Here is a 23,547-nt window from a genome sequence, read left to right as displayed (position 1 = left end):
CCTACCCTCTGCTAACTGGAACAGCTCCCTGCCCTCCTCCAAATGACAGCCTTTCAAATACTTAAAGAGAGCAATCATGTCCCCCCTCAATCTCCTCCAAACTAAACATTCCCAAGGCCCTCAGCCTTTCCTTGTAGGGCTCAGTCTCCAGACCCCTGATCATCCTCATCGCTCTCCTCTGCACCCTCTCGATTTTGTCCACAACTGCACACAATATTCCAGGTGCAGCCTGACCAACAGTTAATTCCCAGTAGTAAAGGACAATCCGTCCTTTTGAATCATCTTACAGCATAGCCCTATTGCCTGAGTGACTAGGAAGCGGTACTTCACCACTGAACCCGTTTGAGGCTTGAGAAAGTTATTTTGCCCATTGCTGTGTAAGTCCCATTTTGCTTAGAGAAAATAATACTGAAATACTGAAAGGACTTAGTACGTATTACCCGTTGCAGTCCCTAGAAAAGCCGTTATGCAAGCTATTATCTGAGTTTTGTAGAAAGGTGGCTGCCCAGTGGATTCATATTACCGGAAAGATCTGAACCCCATTACAGTTCATCGTTCGTCTCTATATCAGACTAGTGATTTCCTTGGTTTTCACATAAGATGGTGACAGAGCTTCAGTTCTCCACCCTCCTCCCCAATGTCTTGAAAACTGGATTCTTTGTATCGGAGTATGACAGCATAAAAATTCAAATTCTGTATACACAGGAAACCAAAAGTTCCCTCTCCTGGCTTTCTGAATTGTTCAGGTCCTTTCTTAGTTAATAGGGCTGTGCCATAAAAAAAAGCAGAGACTTGCTTTGGTAAACAGACTGTAGACTGTACTACTGGGTACCATCTGATGTAGATATGCTCCTACCGAGCTTTCTGCAGTGTTAAATCATTTCTGCTTTGTATTGTCGAAGGCTTTCACGGCAGGAGAACGATGGTTGTTGTGGGTTTTCCGGGCTGTATTGCCGTGGTCTTGGCATTGTAGTTCCTGACGTTTCGCCAGCAGCTGTGGCTGGCATCTTCAGAGGTGTAGCACCAAAAGGTGCTACACCTCTGAAGATGCCAGCACTTTTGGTGCTACACCTCTGAAGATGCCAGCCACAGCTGCTGGCGAAACGTCAGGAACTACAATGCCAAGACCACGGCAATACAGCCCGGAAAACCCACAACAACCATCATTTCTGCTTTGTTTCAGCAGTGTTTTATCTCCATATTCAGATTTATGCTTGTTTTCAAATTTCTGCATCCCCTACCCTATTTGTCCACTAAATGTCCCTAGCTGTTGAATGTATTGATTGGCACTGTCTAGTCCACAGAAAGACAGACAATAATTAAACAGATAAATAAAAAATGCCCTTGAATACCAGGGACTGAGACAAGCTGTAAGGGGAAGGTGGTTGTCTACATTCACTGTTTGTGGGCTTTCTGGGGGCATTGACTGATCTCTGAAGAAGAGGCTGGATTAGACAGCCCTTTCAGCTGATCCAGCAGGATTCTCCTGGTCATGACTGATGGGCTTGAAGATCTCTCCATGGTGCAGCACAATCCTACTCAGCTACAATTAGCTACAGAACTGAACCCAGATGTCATGAAGCCCTATTACCAATAAACAAAGAAGAAGCCAAGAGCCCCACCTATCCCAAAGAGAAATCAAACCAGGAGAGTATCCAAGCAAATATCAGATTTATTAGGTAACTGGGTGCTCTTTAGGAGTTAGCATTGGGGCCCTTCTTCTTGCCAAAGCCTGGCACAACATTGACAAAACGGCGGTTGTACTGCATGCGTCTCTTAGCACGGCCAGTCTTCTTTTTCTTCTTCTCTTGCTTAGCAACCTTGGGGAAGAAAAAACCAAGCAGGAGTCAGCCCACAGGGCAGAAACTTCACCATCCTATAGCTTCCACCCTTCCCAAGAACCATTTTACCAGGTTACCACGATTTTGCTCCACCCACCCCCTCATTGGATTTTTCCCTGCCAGTGTATATACCCATGCCAACAAAACCTATAAATGCTGGATTTCTGGCTGTCCAACAGTAGTTCAAGCAAAGAAACTTGGTAGGAAACAGGTCTTAACTGCCACGAGAGTTCACCTCTGCTAAATGTGGTTTTTTATGCACAAAATCACCATGCCACCTGTGAAATCTAGAGTCAAGGTGAACAATGACTATGACTAGATAAGCTCCAAGTTGTAAGAACCAACATCCAATTGAATGAAGGAAAGGAGGCCAGGCCTGGTGCATCTGTACAATGTGCAGGCACATACAGCAAAAGGACAAGCCAGATCAAAAAGAAAGGACTCCTCTTCCGTGTCCTACTCAGTTGGGAAGAGGCAAAGCTACCACCTGAACATTCAGAAGGCTGCGATCACTCCATTTGCTGAAGGAAGGGGAGAACTCAGCACAAGTAGGCAGCCTCCTCCCATCAGCAACAACTACCTGAAAGTCACCATTTGTGATAGTCTGCAACAACCCGTCATGAGCAAACTGAAGGATGTGAAGAAATAAACTCCCAACCACAATGTTCATTTAAGTCATAACAGGCTGCTTACTTTGGGGGTCTGGCCTCTCACTTTGCCAGCACGAGCCAGGGAGCCGTGGACTTTTCCTGGGAAGAGAAGACAAAAAAAAAATTGCAATAAAGACCACTATCTGTTTGCTCAACAATGCATTCCCCTCGAAAAAGCCTAAGAAAACAACTTTTAAAAATTTGGGTTGCTGAACCCTCTGGTCTTCATTAGTGAAACGTCATTTGGGTCCAAATGATGAATACTGAATTGCTTCACAGGAGACAGATTGCCAGCAAAGCCAGGGGAAATGAACACAATGAAGGATCCCAAGATATTCCAAGAAAGAAACAAGAACTTTGTTTTCCAGCCAATATCATTTTACAGGGACACTGTCCAGATTCTCTGGGAGAATCTACAGTAATCATGTAGCATCTTGCCACTGTTTCATCCTGCCCCTTCCCTCCCACCCTGCTCCACCCAATTTGGATGGACTTAATAGAAAGCTTATGCCTGATCCCCCAGGGACTTCATACTTACCACCCAGCATGCGTGCAGCGATCTCCACAGTTGTGAGGTCACTGATACCGCACTGCCCAATGATGGCATCATCTTCCAATGGAGTCCCACCCAAGAGAACCACCTGATCCTCAGGTGCGATGCCCTCCAAGGACTCAATGTGAGCCTAAGATGAAAAGAAGTTCAGTATGAAAGGTCAAGAGAGCTCCAGCCTACTCCTTAGGAGAACAAGCAACTGGCCCAAGGTCACCTAGTAATCTTAATGGCTGAGCAGGCATTTGAAACCTATGGTCTCCAGTGACACAAGCTACTAGCAATGGTGACCAAAAAAATTATTTCAGAGATTCAAGCAATCCCATTTATAAGACAACTCCTTCACAACTCTAAATCTGATACCTACACGGATCACAATTTAGCATCCCTAAGCAACAAAGGTAAACATACCAACACCTTTTTCACTGAGCAGACACATGGAAACTGGAATGCATAAAGATGACAGTGGTCGCCCCCCCACACACACACCCATGACACATCATCACACTATCTTGAGGAGCTGATTTCCCTGGGCTTATTGTAGGCTTCACTATGGTCAGCTACAACCCCAGAGAGCTGATGAGACATTATCATCAACCTCAGCATCTCTTAGTGGTTCCAAAACCAAGCCACATTGCATCTATGAGCAGATTCCTTTTTAATTTGCTGTAAACTGCCAATGACTATTTAAAAGTGAGGGTACAAGTCTCCAAGCACAAACAGTACAGAGGAGGGGGAGGTGAGATGGGCGCAGGACAGTGCAAACGAACAATTCCTTACCTTGAGGTGAGCTACTGTTTCTTCTCCAGACACCTCAAGGGTGTGCAGACTCTGAGCACGAATGAAGAGTTGCATGGTTCCAGCTCTGTTGAAGAAAGAGCAGTGAGATTAGGACTTATTCCTGATGCCTGGGAAGAAGATGGGTATTTGACACTCCCCCCCCCCCGCCCAAAAAACCAGAACTGCCCCTTTCCATTAACTTCAAGATGGCAGTGATATAATCTGAAAACCATAATCCTGACTGAAAGTTTTGCAAAGCCACCATGAGTATACCCTTACCCCCTTAAGAACAAAGTTCAGCACAGAAGTACTGTCCTAGACTGTTCCTATTCAGAGGCAAAGATTACTACTTTTCTCAAGCAAAAGATAAGGCAAATACTCAGTGCTATCAACTGGACTAGGACCAACCTCAGCACACCTGGAGAAAAATCAGCCAACTGATCTATTCTGCATCCTTGGGTAGCGTAGGAGAGAACCCTGTTTCTGCCCCCAAGAGACCCAAATCCTCCTCCTTAAGAGTTTCAAGGATTCCTATCTTTTCTCCTTTTTGATCCTTCCATTCATTATCTTTAAATAAACAGGAATCTTTGCTTACCAGTGCCCCCGAATAACTCAGGCTTCCCACTCTCACCCACTGACCCACAAAAGCACACAGGAGTCCTCTCTCACGGCCCAAAGCCTCGCCTGCCCACCTACCTGGAAAAAGAGCTCATGTGGACGAGCACTTAACAGTGTCCCCTTCAACAGGCCTGCAAGCCTCAAAACCCGGAGAGAAACTCTTTCCCCACACCAAGAGCTACACTTACCGCTTCTCCCTTCCCAATACATGGGACGCAGGAGAGGAAAAATACTCGAAAAAGCATTTATAAACCAGGCCCCTCCCCATTTGGGCCCAGCTCTGATTCCCGCCCCCAACCTCCAAATAGACAGAAGCCGGGAGTGCTGGCTTTTCACCTCCGGCGCTATTCCCTCAGAACACGCTGGCTCCCCAACCCCTCCCTCGTTATCCTCCTTCCCCGCCCAAAAGAGAACTCAGGAGTCCTCATCCCGTAGGACCTCTCTGTGTAAGCTCAGGGGGAGAAAAAGAGCAAGAGTCCAGTAGCACTTATAAGACTAACAAAACCTGTGGTAGGGGATGAGCTTTCCTGAGTCACACAGCTCACTTCTTCAGATTCCAAGCTCAGACACCTTCTTGTTCTTCCTTTTTTCTCTAAGAAAGATGTCAGAACAGAACCCACAGAGCGACCTCCCTCGCCCCTCCCGGGTCTTTCCAATCCCTTCGAGCCCACCCAGTCCCTTCAGCCTCACCCACGGCGCGTCGTTCCAAGATGGAGGCCAGAGAGAAAAGGAAACTGCCGTTCCTCCGTGCATGCAGATGAGCGAAAGGAAGGCGGGGCTTTGACCGCGCGGGCGCACTGCGGGCGCTTCTGCTCTCTATGATGATGCAGAATCTATCTTCCCCTCCATTGACTCATAAACACAGACAGTTGGGTGTCGTCATCAGTCCGCGCAGCCTCCATTTCCGACATATTCAAAACAGTATACATATGGACATACACTTTCCGATGGGATGAGTAGATGGTTAGATATAATTTTTCACTATAGAAATCCTAATGCGTAGAGCGATACCATTATACTTTTCCTTTGCGGGTTAGGGCCAGCGAAAGCTTGTGATTGTTACCGAAAATTCATGCAATGGGTTCCTCTGGCATTTTTTGTCTCTATGATATCCCTTCATTTCCCTCCTTCCTTTGTGTTCATTCCCAGCGGCCACTGCGTGAGGGGGAGGGCAAGATGGCGGCCCTTGTCTTAGCCAGAATTGGGCTGAGCAGGGCTCAGTTGCTAGGAGGACCAAGGCAACGGTTGCTGTCTCTGGCGGTGGCCCATCTGGTAGGGGCCACTGTGGCATTTATGGGGAGCAAGGGCTAAGTGGGAGCGGGCAGTCGTGGCATGGCTGTTGGGACAAATGGCATCAAAACTTGGAGGATGCTGCGCCTGTGGGGGGAAATTAGGGGAGAAAGACGGGCTTCTTAATATACAGGAATTAATTTGCACGGACATTCATTAGTTTTTAGCGTCCTTCCCCCTGCATCGTTCCTCTTAATCAGCAAGAGAGAGACATGAAGGGCCCGAGAGAGACGTATATACTCCCTGTAAAGTAGGCTTATTTATTGGGAGCTATAGAGGTCCTTTAGAAGATGTGTGTTAGAACGACAGGCATATAAATGTTTTTAAAAATTTAAATGGTATTGTTATATTCTGCGTTTATGTAAAGGGCTGTCAAGCCACAGCCGGTTTATGGCAATCCCTCGAGGGGTTTTCAAGGTAAGAAATGATCAGATATGGATTGCCATTGTTTGGCTCTGCATAGAGGCCCTGGGCTTCCTTCAAGATCTCCCATCCGACTAATAACCAGGGCTCAGCCTGCTTAGCTTCCAAGATGTGATGAGATTGGCCTAGTCTGGGCTACTCAAATTGTTCTGTTATATTGTTATCTATTTGTATTTTACCCATCTTCCAGTTACTTCACGGTGACATGCATGTTTCATTCCCCTCCCCCCGTTTCATCCCTAAAACAGCCCTGTGAAGTTAAGTGGGCCCAAAGTCACCCAATGAGCTTCATGGCCCAGCAGAGATTTGAACTTGGATTAGTACCTTTTAGCAAGACGACTTGGGTCTTTGTAATAACCTGTTTTGTTTATATTGAGGGAGCACACCATTTTACACAGGCAGTGTTATTCCCAAGACAGAATGAATGCCCTGTACTTGACTGCTTCTCCAAAACTAGCTTTTAATGCACCTAGTCCAAAAACTATCTACCCAGACTTTTGTCAGCCCACCCTACACATATAAAGGCACAAGTACACCTGCTGTATTCCTTCATCTCATAACAGTTTCTCCAGCTCTGTTTTCAAAGCCAAGAGGATGATTTTGGTAAAGACATGCTAGGAAAACATCATTATCCTACCCTACCAGCAGTTCAAAATATCTCTGCTATTGCAATATGTGGAACAGAAGGCTGTTCACGGCACGGTGCCTCTGGGCCAAGCTACAAGTGGCGAATTACACTTGAATGGCAAGTGAACAGACTCACGTGTATTCCTCCCTGTTCACTTGCGCTCCACTTGTAGCTTGGCCCTTAGTGTTTATAGGCTTGCATCTGTGCAGATGTGCACAAGAAAGAAGTGGCACTCACACACCCACTGAGAGATTTAACTTCCTGAGAGCCAGAGGACAAGAGCTGAACCTTCCACTGATACATGCATAGAAAACTGTAGCAAGGCAGGTGAAAAAGACTAAAGACAGTGGTTCATGAAGTCCTGAGACCAGAAAATAGGGCTACTTGGAGTGTGTGAAAATAAAGGTGGGGTGGGAGAACACTAATGATTTCTCAGAACGGGGGGTTTGACTGCATAAAGCTAGCTTATATCAAGTCAGGCCATTCGTCTATCAAGGTCATTCAGTCTACTCAGATTGGCAGCAGGTCTTGGGCAGAGGTCTTTCACAGCACCCGTCTAATCCTTTTATTAACTGGAGGTGCTGGGCATTGAACATGAGACCCTCTGTGTGCAAAGCAAGTGATTTTACTACTGAGCCACAGCCACAGCCTAGTTGACCAGACTCGATATGCCTTGTTTCTTTCTCAAGGAGGCCATCCTTACCACCATGGACATAGTTCACGAAGGGTTTGGCTTCATGCTGGCTTTTGGGGACCTGGCTTGGGTGCCTTTTCTGTAGTCTCCAGTCCTACTTCCTAGTCAATCATCCGCAGAAGCTGAGCCTGCCTGTGGCTGGAGGCATCGTCCTGCTAAATGGTAAGTACTTGACACTTTTAATCGAAAGTGCTGAGTTCATGATCCTTTCTTAGTGGTTGATAATACTGGAATACATCAGTACTGAACACTCCGGGATCTTTTCTGAATGTGGCCCCTGAACATACGAAGTAATAATACCCAAGCATGCTGCCAAGCACTTACAGAATAAATTCCCTCCTTCTCAGGTCTCTTTTTTTGTAAGGATCTTTGCCATTAACAAGGGTCTGACCAATGGACTTACTCTGCATACTCCATGACTTTGCTTACAATTAAATTAAAGCCTGCTTCATCTTCTTAATCATATTAGTTTTAATCAGTAAATCAATTGGAAGATAGTTTGATCAATTTCTATGAGGCCAGATGGCTTGATGGCATCTTTACGTTCAGAGGCACTGTATTGGTTACAGACTGAGCTGGGTACTAAAATGAAATTCAAATTATGCACCATGAAATGCAACATTTTGTGGTCTGACCAAAATACGCAGGTTTGGATATATTTAAATACTTTGCATACAACCATATTTATCCAAAAAGAAGATTACCCTGGATGTAAGGCAACTCCCCCCCTCCAAAAATTTTACACAAAACAATTTTGTATTACTGTACATACTTGTAACTTATATGCAAATATGAGATGACCCCCCCCCCCTTTTTTTTGGATGGCCCATATGGGGGAAAAGTCCCTAGTCTTCCTTTCTAGTAAATATGGTATTTATTTCTTCTCCTGGTAACTGTTTCTTGGGGCTCCCTTAGTTTCTCCTTCCGTGTTCACATTTCTTCTGGTCATTCATCGGTCTCTGTTCGCACTTTACCCTACAGGCCTTGGCTATTCTATCTTCCGCAGCGCTAACTCCCAGAAGAACACTTTCCGCCGGAATCCTGCTGACCCCAAAGTAGCTGGTTTGTAATCCTGACCGCTAATTTGTTCATTTTGTACTGCCAGGTGTTATACAGAACACAGCATGCTTTCACATCAGTTGACTTGTCTGTCTCTCGTGCACTTTTATAAAAAGCGAATATTACATTTTATAGAGGAAAAAGTGCACCTGATTTATATCCAGGAACTTGTTTTTAGATTGGTAGTTATTCAGCTTGGAGGGTGGCCATTTGCCCGTGCCTTTGAATGAAATGTGCATTCATTTAGTTTAATGAGAAATACACGCTTTCAAGCAGAGGTCTTTCCAGTCCCTGGTATTCACAATACTTTACCCACAATACTTTTAAGTGGAGGTGCCAGGTTTGAAGATGGGGACTTCTGCATTCAAAGCATGGGGTTAGAGATTTGAACTAGCATCTAAGGTGGTTGTGAGAATAAAGGGGAAGGGGGTAGAGAGAATGATGCTGTAAGCTGGTCCGGATTCCCATGAAGGAGAAAAGTGGGATGCAAATAAAAAATAAAGAATATAATCAACACCTGAGCGATGGTCCCTTTCCCAAAAGAGAATCCATGCTATTTGTTTTCTTAAGAGGTGTGAAAATGACCTAAAGTGCTAGCATTTATAAACGTGCCTAACGCCGAGTTGGAACAATCCCATTGCAGACATGTAGGATTTTTAAAAAATGTCTCCTTGTAGTGCAAGAACTCTGACGATTTCGTGCTTTTGTGTCTAGGGAGATCTGTTGTCATGCAGAATTTGCAGTGAAACTCCCCCCTCCCCATTGTGGAAAAGTATTAACCATCAATCCTTTTCTTTGTTCCAGGACTCAGAACCATCCCCACAGCCACTGGGCGGCGCCTGCTGGTGTCAGGGTGGTGGGGGTTTGTGCGGCATCCCAACTATTTGGGGGACCTCATCATGGCTCTTGCTTGGTCCCTGCCTTGTGGTAAGGGTTAAGTCGGAAGCCTCGAGAAAGCTGCTAAATACAAAGTCAGCCAAGTGGTGAAATGATCAGAGCACAAGACTAGGATCTCGGAGACTCCGGTTCTAATCCCCTCCCTGCCATAGAAGCTTGGGAGAGTCACCCACTGTCGGTCTGAATTACCTCACAGTCAGGATAAAACTGAGGAGGGGAGAACAGTGGTATAAGCTGCTTTAGGTCTCCTTTTGGTAAAGGTAAAGGTAGTCCCCCTGTGCAAGCACCGAGTCATTACTGACCCATGGGGGGACGTCACATCACGACGTTTTCTTGGCAGACATTTTACGGGGTGGTTTGCCACTGCCTTCCCCAGTCATCTACACTTTACCCCCAGGGGACTGGGTACTCATTTTACCAACCTGGGAAGGATGGAAGGCTGAGTCAACCTTGAGCCGGCTACCTGAACCCAGCTTCCGCAGGGATCGAACTCAGGTCGCAAGCAGAGCTTGGGCTGCAGTACTGCCGCTTACCACTCATATCTAAATTAAACAGGTTACGTTGTTGCATCTTCCCTTCTCTCTATCACCCATGTTTCAGACCATACATGCTTATTCCCCAGAGAACCACTCTAGCCAAATATTTTGGCTCTCTTTTCTATCGTTCTGAAAATTAAATGGGCTTTTGAACTATAATTGCATGCCAAAAACACAAAACCCTTTGCTTTAAAAACAAAAAGGGGCTATTTTATCCCTTGGTTTGATGACCTTGGGTTGGACCCAGATTAAATCTTCCAATGGCAGAATTAAACTGTCCTGCCTCCCCTCTCCCATTGCAGCCTCCTGATCTACACAAAATGCTGCTCCTGGGGCGTGGGGGTGTTGGCACAGCGTGGTTTGAACTGTAGCTGAGCTATAAATAAGGCTTCCACACACTTGTAGTAGTAAAAGTGTATGTACAGTTTATTTACAAGACTTTGTTCTCAGTGTCAAAGTGCTTCGCTAACACTTACTGGAACAAGCTCCACACTTACACCAGACACAGCTGGCTTATATAGCACCCCCCAGTGTCCAATCCCAGCACATCAGGTGAGGTGACTAAGCTGTTTCTTCGCTCTTGCATCATCCAAGGACCTGTCAAATAGATCTATTACATCAGTTATGACAGACAGACCTAAACAGCAAGATGCACACATGCTTCTTGGCTCTCATTATGTCAACAGGGGGACCCTTTGGAATGACAGGGAGGGGGTCTGAAGTAGCAATGGGGATTTGGCAGAAATTGCCAGTTTAGTCTGGATCCAACCTATTGTTCTATTTCCTATGTGTAATTTTAAAAAAATCACTATAAATGCTTGTGCCCTGACCTGGATAGCCCAGGTGAGCCTGATCTCATCAGATCTCAGAAGCTAAGCAGGGTCAGCTTTGGTTAATAAGTGGATGGGAGACCTCCAACGAAGACCAGGGTTGCAGAGGCAGGCAATGGCAAATCACCTCTATTAGTCTCTTGCCATGAAAACACCACCAGGAGTCGCCTTAAGTCACTTATGACTTGAGGGTACTCTCCACCACGTAAACGCTATAAAATATACTGTCACAATTTAATCTTCCATATTCCCTGGAATTTCATCCATAGAACCTTATTTCCTTATTAAATTTTGCCCCCTACCCTGTCTACTGAAATGATATACTTCTTGTATTAGAGGTAGGGAGAATTACCATTGCCCCATTGTCTCATGGGTCACCTTTTTCTCTCAGGTATTAGCCACATCCTGCCTTATTTCTACATCTTCTACTTTACCGTGCTTCTGATCCACCGGGAAGCCAGGGACGAACACCAGTGCTTGAGGAAGTATGGCTTGGCCTGGCAGGAATACTGCCGCCGTGTCCCTTACCGGATCTTCCCATATCTCTACTGAGTAGCTGCTTGGCTGGCAATCAATCTAATCACAATGACACATATTCTGCATGGCTGTGGGAAAGCTCATGCCAAAAGGACCCAGGTAGGTAAGACAAAGAGGTGCCACTGTCTTTCCAGGGTCCTGCAGCAGCCACGTAAGAATGCTGGCAGTTCTGTTTCCAGATATCTAAGTGTTTTACCATTTACTGGGACTGCAAGATGATTGCCTTCGCAACCAACATGGTTTACTTCTCCCACTAACAGAAATCCATTCTGGTTTCCCAGTCTGCCCCTATCAGGTTACTTTCATCTCACAATTACCATTTTTTAAAACTAATCCTGAATATGGACAGATCTTACCCATGGATGCTTATGGACAGGGCTGGGCAGACCCTATGCTCATAACAAAATATTCTAACTGCGTAAAGAAAAACAGATCCTGCAACTGGAATTAATGATGCAAATTTGAGCATCTGCTTCTGGAACCCCAGGACTGGGCAACAACTCTACTAAAGGCCCCTTGGACACTGCAAGTCCTTTTCCAGCCTCTCTGTCTAGTAAGACTTCACAAGGCATCTACAAGCTCTGAAGCCAGAAGGATTTTTTAAATTAAAAGCTTCCTAAGATGCACAATCAAGGACATTTATCTTCTGCATACTGTGGGGATGGGAGCACAAACATGACAAGTTGAGCAGCTAACGAAGATTTAACAAAAGGCAAAAAAATGGGACAGTGGTTCATCGGGCAGGGCCTGAAAACAGGGTCCTGCCATGGATAACAGGGACAAAAGAAATACCAAGGGCAACCCTAGTACAAATTAGCAAAAACAACAAGCCAGGGCTACAATATAGTTAATAATTAGGAGTATAATCTATTGTTTACAATACAAAGTGCAAAAGTGCTAAAAATACATGCATGGATTATAAACCAATTTATACAGAAGAATTCACAAGTGCATAGATACAGTTACCAGTAGCAAATATAATTGTGCAAAATATCACTGTCCGGAACAAGTCTTATCCATTAAAGTGCAAATGCCAAAAAAATCAAAGGAGAATCGGTAGGTGGGAGCTTGCGCCAAAGGAATATTAACAGTCCATATAATCAAGGTACATATACAGAAGAAAACGCCGACGGGGACTTGCAGGCAAATAACATTAACCCGTTTCGTGAGGATCACCCCTCACTTCTTCCTGGGCGTGTAGCAATTCGGACTGTACATAAGTATGAAAGTAGCGCCACGAGTTCTCCCACCGTTCCTCCGACACGCAATTCACGTCCGTGAATTGCGTGTCGGAGGAACGGTGGGAGAACTCGTGGCGCTACTTTCATACTTATGTACAGTCCGAATTGCTACACGCCCAGGAAGAAGTGAGGGGTGATCCTCACGAAACGGGTTAATGTTATTTGCCTGCAAGTCCCCGTCGGCGTTTTCTTCTGTATATGTACCTTGATTATATGGACTGTTAATATTCCTTTGGCGCAAGCTCCCACCTACCGATTCTCCTTTGATTTTTTTGGCATTTGCACTTTAATGGATAAGACTTGTTCCGGACAGTGATATTTTGCACAATTATATTTGCTACTGGTAACTGTATCTATGCACTTGTGAATTCTTCTGTATAAATTGGTTTATAATCCATGTATGTATTTTTAGCACTTTTGCACTTTGTATTGTAAACAATAGATTATACTCCTAATTATTAACTATATTGTAGCCCTGGCTTGTTGTTTATGGATAACAGGGACAGCTGAGGCGTTATAGATATGGTACAATATTGGGGGCCCTCTAGCCCAGCACCCCATTTCACACAGTGGCCAATCAGATACCCCCGCAAAAGCCTACAAGCACAGCATGGAAGCAAAAGCCTGCTCCTATTGCTGCCCCGCAGCCCCAGTGCCAATATTCAGGTTATCATCTCTGAACATGGAGGAACCTTTTAGTGATCATGGCTAACAGCCATGGATGGACCCTGCCCTCTGTGAACATGTGTAATCCTCTTTTAAAGCCAACTAAACTACTAGTCCTCACCACATCTTGTGTCAGTGAATCCCTCAAGTTAATTACTCTTTGAGTGAAAAAAAGTCCTAAATCTTTATCTGTCCTGAATCAATTGCCAACAAATTAAATACATTTTACGGTGGACAAAAGTGATAAAATGTGAGAGCTAAGAACCCCCATGTTCAGAAGTGGCCTTCCAACAAATCCTAGGTGCTGGGAACCAACAACAGGATTTGGCTGCTACTTTCATACCCAACTTGTGAGCTTTCAGGAATATTTGTCTGGTTACTTTCGGAAACAGGCAGACCTAAGGTTCTTTCCCCACTGGCAGCTCCTCAAAGCCGAGCCTTTTAAAAATAATTAGGAAAAAATGCCATTTTGCTCATTTTAAGTTCAAGTTCATCATCTGAACACTGCTTGGTCTACTCTTGTTACATTTGTTATTCTCTCACAATCAAGAATGGCTTAATTGGGTTAAAAGGAATCTAGAAAAGAAACAGATGGCACAGCAAGAAGCTTACATTTTATTACAAGCCTGATTCCCCACATCTCTCAAAACTCCAGCTATGCTCCGATTCAAGGTGTTCTCTTCCCTGAAAAAGAAAAGGTGCTAATCAATTCCACTTGGACATCTGTGCTTGTGACTAATCTGAGATCAACTTCCTATTCACAAGGCATTTATTCCTGCTCAAACCCTAATCCAATCTTCAGTAGGGAGAATCCGTTCTCCCCCCTAGGCCAGCAGGTGTGCCAGTTTCCAAGCCTCCAGTCTAGCCCTTCAATCCAATTCTTCTATCAAGGGCTTTTTGGGGGGAGGCACTTTGGCCCCCCACATCTTCTCCAGTTCCTGGGTGACAGCTCCCACCTCCTTGACTGCGTCCAAATGGGCCTTGTATTCCCTCTGCACTTCCATGGCCAGGAGGGTTAACTCCCCTTCATTATCATTCACCCAGGACAAAAGAAATGCACACTTTTTCTTGGCAGCATACAGCCTGGGTTGATCCCCAACGGGCATCCGCCTCTTGCCCTTGCTCAGCAACCTGGAAAGGTGGGCAAGGGCAGCCAAGCTGTACCCCTTTTGCTTGGCTTGGCATTCCCCCATTAAGATCTGGGCCACAGCTGCCATCACTCCAGCATTGCCCAGCAGGCATTCAGGGTATCGCCCTGTGGTTATGGCCTGCAGGGCGGCCTGCAGAGCCTCTGCGGTGGAGCTGAAGCCTTGCTTGGCCCCCAGGGCACCCGAGACATCCAGAACTGTCTCACAAAACTCAGGGAGCAGCTGATCTTCCTCCACATCCCCGTTATAAAGCGCCAGGGAATAGGCATAGGCGTATAGCACGTTGGGCAGCTGGAAGCAAACCAGGGGGGAGACAGGCGAACGGGTCAGGCTGAGCAAAGGTGCGATGACCCCGGGCACCGCTGGCACTGGGTTCGATGCATCCGCTGGCTGTGGAGGGCTCTGGAAAGTCTCTTGCAAAGGCACTGGAGTGTGTGGGCGCTGCAAGGCCCCAGTGCACTGGGAGGGTGCCGGTTGTTGCAAAGGGGTGTGGAGGGTCTCAGAGGGCTCCCCCAGTTCCTGAACCAGCACTGCCCCACGGCTGCCCCCCGTCCACCAAGGTTTCCAAGGCGGCAAGAGAGCCGAGATCTCCCCACTGTTCAGTAACCTCTGGAAACACTTCCTCTGCTCAGGGCTCAGTTGCTCCCACAGCTCTTGCTCCACACTGGGATCGAGGCCTAGCTGGGTATCCGCATCCCCGGGCTCGCGTAGGTCCTGCAACCGGAGGAGGGCCTCCCTCAAGCGGCGTTGAGAGGCCGGATCCTCCCGCTGGCCCTGGAGCAGGATTTGCAGCTCCCGGCGCTGGAAGTCCTGGGCGCAAGAGCCGTGCTCCCGGTAGCAGGGCACGGAGCAGAAACGCAGGTGGCAGCGCGGGCAGGTGTAAGGAGCCCGCTCCGCTAGGCACAACCCGCAGCAAGGGTCGGCCGCGGGGCTCGAACCTGTGGCATCCATAGTTGGCAGGAGATGGCCGAAGATCTCCGAGAGTGTTCGGGTATTTCCGGCAATTGTCGGTTAGCTCCGTCTCTGAAAACGCTTTGGCGACAACTTCCTCCTCGCCGTCGTTTTTACTCGGACAATTCCGGCCACCGTCGAGGGGCCAATCATACGCCGATTGGGCGGTTCCTGGGCTGGTTAAATTACCAAGACTCTTGGCAGGGCTGTGAAACTACACATTATTGTGTTGTAACACAAGCTTCAAAATCCTCAAAGGCACTTCCAGAACAGCTTTGAGAAGCAGAAATTTGCAGGAAAAAAGTATCTGCATCCACGGATTTTCTGCTGCCCTCCCATCTGGGTTTCAGATACATGTGCAAGAGCAAAAACGCATCTAAAATTCCCAACAGGAAAACAGAAGAGGAATTAGGGAGGGACACTGCAAAAACCAGTTAAGATGGTAAAGGACTAACCATTCCCCAGTCCCTTTCAGTTCCAAACTGCCTCTTCCCAAGTATGTTTTTCCTCAAAAGAAAGGCTCTGTTTCAACTATGACATTTTTACCACAAGCTTGGTTCTCTCCTCTTTCTTTTTATCTTCATAACAAAAATGAAGGACTGCTTAGGCAAAGAGAGGTTAGGAGAACAAGCAACTGGCCCAAGGTCACCTAGTAATCTTAATGGCTGAGCAGGCATTTGAAACCTATGGTCTCCAGTGACACAAGCTACTAGCAATGGTGACCAAAAAAATTATTTCAAAGACTCAAGCAATCCCATTTATAAGACAACTCCTTCACAACTCTAAATCTGATACCTACACGGATCACAATTTAGCATCCCTAAGCAACAAAGGTAAACATACCAACACCTTTTTCACTGAGCAGACACATGGAAACTGGAATGCATAAAGATGACAGTGGTCGCCCCCCCACACACACACCCATGACACATCATCACACTATCTTGAGGAGCTGATTTCCCTGGGCTTATTGTAGACTTCACTATGGTCAGCTACAACCCCAGAGAGCTGATGAGACATTATCATCAACCTCAGCATCTCTTAGTGGTTCCAAAACCAAGCCACATTGCATCTATGAGCAGATTCCTTTTTAATTTGCTGTAAACTGCCAATGACTATTTAAAAGTGAGGGTACAAGTCTCCAAGCACAAACAGTACAGAGGAGGGGGAGGTGAGATGGGCGCAGGACAGTGCAAACGAACAATTCCTTACCTTGAGGTGAGCTACTGTTTCTTCTCCAGACACCTCAAGGGTGTGCAGACTCTGAGCACGAATGAAGAGTTGCATGGTTCCAGCTCTGTTGAAGAAAGAGCAGTGAGATTAGGACTTATTCCTGATGCCTGGGAAGAAGATGGGTATTTGACACTCCCCCCCCCCCCGCCCAAAAAAACAGAACTGCCCCTTTCTATTAACTTCAAGATGGCAGTGATATAATCTGAAAACCATAATCCTGACTGAAAGTTTTGCAAAGCCACCATGAGTATACCCTTACCCCCTTAAAAACAAAGTTCAGCACAGAAGTACTGTCCTAGACTGTTCCTATTCAGAGGCAAAGATTACTACTTTTCTCAAGCAAAATATAAGGCAAATACTCAGTGCTATCAACTGGACTAGGACCAACCTCAGCACACCTGGAGAAAAATCAGCCAACTGATCTATTCTGCATCCTTGGGTAGCGTAGGAGAGAACCCTGTTTCTGCCCCCAAGAGACCCAAATCCTCCTCCTTAAGAGTTTCAAGGATTCCTATCTTTTCTCCTTTTTGATCCTTCCATTCATTATCTTTAAATAAACAGGAATCTTTGCTTACCAGTGCCCCCGAATAACTCAGGCTTCCCACTCTCACCCACTGACCCACAAAAGCACACAGGAGTCCTCTCTCACGGCCCAAAGCCTCGCCTGCCCACCTACCTGGAAAAAGAGCTCATGTGGACGAGCACTTAACAGTGTCCCCTTCAACAGGCCTGCAAGCCTCAAAACCCGGAGAGAAACTCTTTCCCCCACACCAAGAGCTACACTTACCGCTTCCCCCTTCCCAATACATGGGACGCAGGAGAGGAAAAATACTCGAAAAAGCATTTATAAACCAGGCCCCTCCCCATTTGGGCCCAGCTCTGATTCCCGCCCCCAACCTCCAAATAGACAGAAGCCGGGAGTGCTGGCTTTTCACCTCCGGCGCTATTCCCTCAGAACACGCTGGCTCCCCAACCCCTCCCTCGTTATCCTCCTTCCCCGCCCAAAAGAGAACTCAGGAGTCCTCATCCCGTAGGACCTCTCTGTGTAAGCTCAGGGGGAGAAAAAGAGCAAGAGTCCAGTAGCACTTATAAGACTAACAAAACCTGTGGTAGGGGATGAGCTTTCCTGAGTCACACAGCTCACTTCTTCAGATTCCAAGCTCAGACACCTTCTTGTTCTTCCTTTTTTCTCTAAGAAAGATGTCAGAACAGAACCCACAGAGCGACCTCCCTCGCCCCTCCCGGGTCTTTCCAATCCCTTCGAGCCCACCCAGTCCCTTCAGCCTCACCCACGGCGCGTCGTTCCAAGATGGAGGCCAGAGAGAAAAGGAAACTGCCGTTCCTCCGTGCATGCAGATGAGCGAAAGGAAGGCGGGGCTTTGACCGCGCGGGCGCACTGCGGGCGCTTCTGCTCTCTATGATGATGCAGAATCTATCTTCCCCTCCATTGACTCATAAACACAGACAGTTGGGTGTCGTCATCAGTCCGCGCAGCCTCCATTTCCGACATATTCAAAACAGTATACATATGGACATACACTTTCCGATGGGATGAGTAGATGGTTAGATATAATTTTTCACTATAGAAATCCTAATGCGTAGAGCGATACCATTATACTTTTCCTTTGCGGGTTAGGGCCAGCGAAAGCTTGTGATTGTTACCGAAAATTCATGCAATGGGTTCCTCTGGCATTTTTTGTCTCTATGATATCCCTTCATTTCCCTCCTTCCTTTCTGTTCATTCCCAGCGGCCACTGCGTGAGGGGGAGGGCAAGATGGCGGCCCTTGTCTTAGCCAGAATTGGGCTGAGCAGGGCTCAGTTGCTAGGAGGACCAAGGCAACGGTTGCTGTCTCTGGCGGTGGCCCATCTGGTAGGGGCCACTGTGGCATTTATGGGGAGCAAGGGCTAAGTGGGAGCGGGCAGACGTGGCATGGCTGTTGGGACAAATGGCATCAAAACTTGGAGGATGCTGCGCCTGTGGGGGAAATTAGGGGAGAAAGACGGGCTTCTTAATATACAGGAATTAATTTGCACGGACATTCATTAGTTTTTAGTGTCCTTCCCCCTGCATCGTTCCTCTTAATCAGCAAGAGAGAGACATGAAGAGCCCGAGAGAGACGTATATACTCCCTGTAAAGTAGGCTTATTTATTGGGAGCTATAGACGTTCTTTAGAAGATTGTGTGAGAACGACAGGCATATAAATGTTTTTAAAAATTTAAATGGTATTGTTATATTCTGCGTGTATGTAAAGTGCTGTCAAGCCACAGCCGGCTTATGGCGATCCCTCGAGGGGTTTTCAAGGTAAGAAATGATCAGACATGGATTGCCATTGTTTGGCTCTGCATAGAGGCCCTGGGCTTCCTTCAAGGTCTCCCGACTAATAACCAGGGCTGAGCCTGCTTAGCTTCCAAGATGTGATGAGATTGGGCTAGTCTGGGCTACTCAAATTGTTCTGTTATATTGTTTTCTATTTGTATTTTACCCATCTTCCAGTTACTTCACGGTGACATGCATGTTTGCTTCCCCTCCCCCCGTTTCGTCCCTAAAACAGCCCTGTGAAGTTAAGTTTAGTGGGCCCAAAGTCACCCAGTGATCTTCATGGCCCAGCAGAGATTTGAACCTGGATTAGTACCTTTTAGCAAGACGACTTGGGTCTTTGTAATAACCTGTTTGTTTATATTGAGGGAGCACACCATTTTACACAGGCAGTGTTATTCCCAAGACAGAATGAATGCCCTGTACTTGACTGCTTCTCCAAAACTAGCTTTTAATGCACCTAGTCCAAAAACTATCTACCCAGACACCATCTGCAGCCCCTCCCTAGGGATTCCTTGAAAATGTGCATTGTCGGGTGCCAAGATGTTTGAAGGCCACTTCATTTCAGTGGTTTATGGATTTTGTCCTCTGTAGCCTGAGATGCTCTAACCCTGTCAGTGACAGACTTGTATTGAACACATGAAGGTTCTTTATAATGAATAAGATTATAAAACTGTAAGAATAAGACTATAAAACTCAGTATTGTCTGCTCAGACTGTGAGCACCTCTGCATTGTCTCAGGAAGTCTTTCATATCAAGTACTATCTGACCCTTTTAACTGGAGATGCCAAGGATTGAAAGTGGGAACATCTGCATGGATAGCAGGTGTACTGTCACTGAGGCACAGACCCATGTGATGAGCACATGCTAAACAATGAAAATCCTCGCTACAGGGAGTCGTGTGTCAACTGCCATTTCTTTGTGTTACGGAGATATTGTGCATTGACTGCCATTTCTTTGTGTTACAGAGCCAGGAGTCAGCTGAACTCAGCCATGGAAACTTACAGTATCCAGGGATTGTTGAATCTACTGAGGAATATAGATTTGTGGAGAGGCTCATACCTCCCACCAGAGTACCTGAGCCCCCCAAACATGGCACGTACCCCACTCCTTCTGGATGGAGGCCACCACAAGGTAAAATTTAGGTGGAAAACTAAGCGCAGCATGAATTTGTACAGGCCTTATCTGGTAGAGTCTTGGACTAACGGCCACCAAGGACAGGTGAAGCTGCACCATTAGGCTGAACGCATAGGATCTCTGCTGCTGTAACTAAGCAGGCCTGGCCTCTACTGTTCCAAACCCCCTTCCTTCATCACCCTTGATAGAACACCAGATGTTGCTGCTGAGACAAGTTACCTAAATTGAGGATGTTAGTAGAGTGGCAAATTGGAAGAAGGCTGAGCAGCCAGCTTTTCTGTGCAGGGTTAACTACTCTTAGGTCATTTATTTAAAGCATGTTTATGTCTTGCCTTTTCTCTGGAACTCAAATATATGGAGTATGCAGGTGTTCTCTTATGTAGGCACTGATCAGACCCAGAGCAGCTTAGTTTTAGCAAGACTGCAGCATTATGTAGTTTCAGAGCACGTCTTGTATGTCCATTGTAATACTTGAGCTAATCTGTAGAGCCAAAAATACTTTGTCCATGTTTCAGTTTTCTCTGCTTTCTTGTCAGATCCCCCTCCTGCCTTTCCATATTTTGTACGGCGGTCCCGCATGCACAACATTCCTGTCTACAGAAAAATGACCCATGGCTGCAGAAAGTTGACAGTTATCAGGAAGATTGAAGGTGACATTTGGGTAGGTGTTTGCCACCCCTTGGCATTGTGAGGGCAACACAAAACTGCTGAACCCAGCTTTTCAACCACCTGCCGGCAGATTTGACTCAGTTCCTGCAATAGAGACCTTTGTTGGGTCTTAAGCTCTCATGCCCTCAGGAGAGGAAAACATTCCAAATAGAAATCTTGCAAGTTAGTTCACTGAAGCTCCTGACAAACCTAACTGGGAGGGATTTCCCCTTTCACTCTGTCACAGTCTTCCTTTTATACACACTGTATTGTTCTGCTCCAATTCTCCCTGCAGCACTCCTTTGTTTTTCTGTCTCTTCTCCCTCTCTTTGGTACAACATTCTCTTTCCCATCTGGATGATGACATCCATTCCCTGTAATCCTCTTTCTGCCCAATCTGGGCCACTCACTTCTGAAAGCTTTTTCTCTAAAGGAAAGATCCTCTACAGTGTCTGCTTCTGCTATAACTTCATGAGCTCCTTATAAGAAGCTGCCACTTTAATGTTGCAAAGTGCTGCTGTGTAGGCATTTGTCATGATCTTAAAAGACTTTCCTTTGACAGCAGCAGAGTGAGAGCTAGGCCAGAACTCCACAGAAAGGGAGCTTATGCCCGGACATGTGACTTGACTTATTGTTACATATGATCACTCGACTTTTCTGTTATCACTATGCCAACTGATGCTAGTCCTGGTATATGGAACCTTCTTGCATGGCTCCTTATTATGCTGCCCCAGCATGGTAAAATTGGATTTTGTATATGAACTTCAGAACAAAGGAGTGTAATTCTGTGAGTAGACCAGAGCATGAGAGAAATTATGGTAGAAGTCCCAGAAATCTTGAATTGTTGAAAGTCAGTGGATCCACATTAATAGTTGGTAGACACCTTACCACCTTGGTGGCAGATTGCCAGCTCTTTATTCCACCTGCCTAGAGAAACTTATAAGGACTTGAGAAGCTGCTTTCCACCTTGGTCTGCAGATTTTCAACTTTTCTGTGTTTTGTCCCAATTTTTAACTTTTTGTTTTTTGGGGGTGGCTTCTGCTGGTGTAGTGTTTCTCTTCAGTTTTGAATTTTGTGGTTGATGAGGCGTGAGCAGGACATTAGAATTTTGAGTGACTGTGCTCATCCTGAATTTTCTGTGCCTTTGTAAAGTGCTTTAAGTCCTGTGTTTCAGGAGAAAAGCAGCATATAAGTATGTTAAACTTTAAAAAAACAGGGCAAGATATGTTTGTGCTACTAATTGCTGCATTGTTCCTGCCCGGTACTTGCAGCTCAGAAGAGATGGGCTGCTTTAAATGAAAAGTATGTGATCTGGGTTTCTGACCTCCTTTCTTTTTCCTCCCCCTCCACAGGCCCTTGAGAAGGAAGTGAAGGAATTCCTCACAGAGCTCTCTGGAAAGACACCACCCACCCAAGTCAATGAAATCGCCTGTTTCATTCTCATCAAAGGTTATTTTGATGAGGAACTGAAGAAGTGGCTGATGGACAAAGGCTTTTAAATAAAACAGACTTGTGGAAGATCTGTTTGCTAATTGTGATGGGATTGAACAGGAACTTGGCAATAGTTTATGAGAGGAAGTTACCAGAAGTAGCGTTACTTTTTGTCTAAAGCCTAGCTTTTAATCAGTGTTTTGGGAGAATCAAATTCCTGCAATGAGCAGCATATTCAGTGAGTCAGACAGGCAATACTCTAAAAGCCTCATAACTGCATAAGGTCTAGAAATCCCTCCTAGAACAGCATGACTGGTGATTTCTGGACAATGCAGAAGTGTCTGAGGAAAGAAGGTCCCATCCTGATGGTCTTTTTCTTAAACAGACACTTAGAATCATAGAGTTGGAAGGGGTCTTACAGACCATCTAGTCCAACCCCGCTGCCCAATGCAGGTAGAGCCTAAAGCATGCCCAACAAATATTCGTCCAGCCTCTCCTTGAAGACTGCCAGTGAGGGGGAACCCACCACATTCCCAGCTAGCTGATTCCCCTGTTGGATTACTCTTAATATGAAGATGCTTTTTCTAACATCCAAGCAGTACCTTCCCTCAGGTAATTTAAACCCCTTTTGAGTCCTATCCTCTGTTGCTAACAGGAACAGCTCCCTTCCCTCCTCTAAGTGACAGCCTTTTAAATACTTAAAGAGAGCAATCATGCCTCCCCTCAGCCTTCTCTTCTCCAAACTGAACATTCCCAGATCCCTCAGTCTTTCCCCATAGGGCTTGGTCTTCTGGCCCCTGATCATCTTGGTCGCTCTCTGCACCTGTTCCAGTTTGTCCATATCCTTTTTGATGTGAGGCCTCCAGAACGGCACACAATTCTCCACCCTCTTTTTGAAAGATAATGCTGAGGCTGACATACTGGGCACGATTCAGTAGACAATTACTTGTGCTTTAATACCTCTGACATTTGTGACATCTGGCAGCAAAAGATCTGGACTTGCTTGGATGTGACACTACTACCCCCTCTAAGATCTTCGTATCATGAAAAAAGCTTTGGCTCCTATGTTTAGCACAGTTGACAAGCTGCATGCATTTTGCCTTCTTAGAACTAAAGCAGCCCACCAGCTTACCCACACTGCCAAAATCTGCATATGACAACTCTTGAGTCTATAGCATCCTGCACTATGATGAATAAGGAGCTTTGTTTTGGCTGTGGCAAACAACAGAAATACTAAGTCAGCAGTTCTCAAACTTTAGCAAATTGAGGACACCACCCCATTTTGCCTACTATGCAGCAGCCAGACTTTACTCATTTTGAGGGAGCATTTCATTTAAAAGGGACTGGCTAACTAGTACTCAGGAAATACCTTTGCCTTGCTTGACAATCAAATCTTTTTTAAAAAATTCCCAAAACTGATTATGCAAATTCCTAACATTT

At 46.0% G+C, this 23,547-nt stretch overlaps 3 protein-coding genes and 1 pseudogene across 11 annotated transcripts; 2 read left to right on the top strand and 2 right to left on the bottom strand.

Moving 5' to 3' along the window:
* Positions 1-1,654: 1,654 nt before the first annotated feature.
* FAU (FAU ubiquitin like and ribosomal protein S30 fusion) lies at positions 1,655-5,235 on the bottom strand. 2 transcript variants are annotated; one of them, XM_054990998.1, is made up of 5 exons: positions 5,130-5,235; positions 3,822-3,906; positions 3,030-3,174; positions 2,535-2,590; positions 1,655-1,820 (listed from the first exon to the last, which is right to left on the bottom strand). In XM_054990998.1, the coding sequence occupies exons 2-5, from the start codon at positions 3,894-3,896 to the stop codon at positions 1,695-1,697; spliced, it is 402 nt and encodes a 133-aa protein (XP_054846973.1). In that variant the 5' UTR covers positions 3,897-3,906; positions 5,130-5,235; the 3' UTR covers positions 1,655-1,694. The 2 variants fall into 2 exon arrangements, with proteins under 2 accessions (XP_054846973.1, XP_054846983.1); XM_054991008.1 differs by lacking the exon at positions 5,130-5,235 and adding an exon at positions 4,945-5,107.
* A 380-nt stretch (positions 5,236-5,615) lies between these two features.
* LOC129325280 (delta(14)-sterol reductase TM7SF2-like) lies at positions 5,616-11,962 on the top strand (annotated as a pseudogene).
* LOC129337333 (zinc finger HIT domain-containing protein 2-like) lies at positions 10,375-18,127 on the bottom strand. Of its 6 annotated transcripts, XR_008597812.1 has the most exons (4): positions 17,862-18,127; positions 16,552-16,636; positions 13,853-15,715; positions 10,375-10,563 (listed from the first exon to the last, which is right to left on the bottom strand). XR_008597812.1 is itself a non-coding variant. In XM_054990940.1 (3 exons), the coding sequence occupies exon 3, from the start codon at positions 15,337-15,339 to the stop codon at positions 14,110-14,112; it is 1,230 nt and encodes a 409-aa protein (XP_054846915.1). In that variant the 5' UTR covers positions 15,340-15,715; positions 16,552-16,636; positions 17,862-18,127; the 3' UTR covers positions 13,835-14,109. The 6 variants fall into 6 exon arrangements, 4 of the variants coding, with proteins under 4 accessions (XP_054846915.1, XP_054846927.1, XP_054846918.1 ...); XR_008597813.1 differs by lacking the exon at positions 10,375-10,563 and having other exon boundaries at positions 13,835-13,924; positions 17,862-18,054; XM_054990940.1 differs by lacking the exon at positions 10,375-10,563 and having other exon boundaries at positions 13,835-15,715.
* On the top strand, positions 18,067-22,196 carry MRPL49 (mitochondrial ribosomal protein L49). Of its 3 annotated transcripts, none has more exons than XM_054990986.1 (4): positions 18,067-18,134; positions 19,860-20,025; positions 20,565-20,689; positions 22,029-22,196. In XM_054990986.1, exons 1-4 carry the CDS (start codon positions 18,132-18,134, stop codon positions 22,173-22,175), a joined length of 441 nt encoding a protein of 146 aa, XP_054846961.1. In that variant the 5' UTR covers positions 18,067-18,131; the 3' UTR covers positions 22,176-22,196. The 3 variants fall into 3 exon arrangements, with proteins under 3 accessions (XP_054846961.1, XP_054846945.1, XP_054846952.1); XM_054990970.1 differs by lacking the exon at positions 18,067-18,134 and adding an exon at positions 18,308-18,443; XM_054990977.1 differs by lacking the exon at positions 18,067-18,134 and adding an exon at positions 18,541-18,876.
* The last annotated feature ends 1,351 nt before the right edge of the window (positions 22,197-23,547 follow it).

Source organism: Eublepharis macularius, chromosome 1 (assembly GCF_028583425.1).
Source record: "Eublepharis macularius isolate TG4126 chromosome 1, MPM_Emac_v1.0, whole genome shotgun sequence".
In the NCBI taxonomy this organism is placed as follows: domain Eukaryota; kingdom Metazoa; phylum Chordata; class Lepidosauria; order Squamata; family Eublepharidae; genus Eublepharis; species Eublepharis macularius.
This window is presented reverse-complemented; position numbering and strand designations above follow the sequence as displayed.

Excerpts from the sequence above, each read along its gene's own strand:
- FAU (XM_054990998.1), bottom strand. The coding sequence starts at position 3,896 with ATGCAACTCTTCATTCGTGCTCAGAGTCTGCACACCCTTGAGGTGTCT. Across the intron at positions 2,591-3,029 it reads CGCTGCACGCATGCTGGGTG|GAAAAGTCCACGGCTCCCTG; the intron begins GTAAGTATGAAG and ends TTCTCTTCCCAG. Across the intron at positions 1,821-2,534 it reads TGAGAGGCCAGACCCCCAAA|GTTGCTAAGCAAGAGAAGAA; the intron begins GTAAGCAGCCTG and ends TTCTTCCCCAAG.
- MRPL49 (XM_054990970.1), top strand. The coding sequence starts at position 18,348 with ATGGCGGCCCTTGTCTTAGCCAGAATTGGGCTGAGCAGGGCTCAGTTG. Across the intron at positions 20,026-20,564 it reads TGGATGGAGGCCACCACAAG|ATCCCCCTCCTGCCTTTCCA; the intron begins GTAAAATTTAGG and ends CTTTCTTGTCAG. Across the intron at positions 20,690-22,028 it reads AGATTGAAGGTGACATTTGG|GCCCTTGAGAAGGAAGTGAA; the intron begins GTAGGTGTTTGC and ends CCCCCTCCACAG.
- LOC129337333 (XM_054990940.1), bottom strand. The coding sequence starts at position 15,339 with ATGGATGCCACAGGTTCGAGCCCCGCGGCCGACCCTTGCTGCGGGTTG.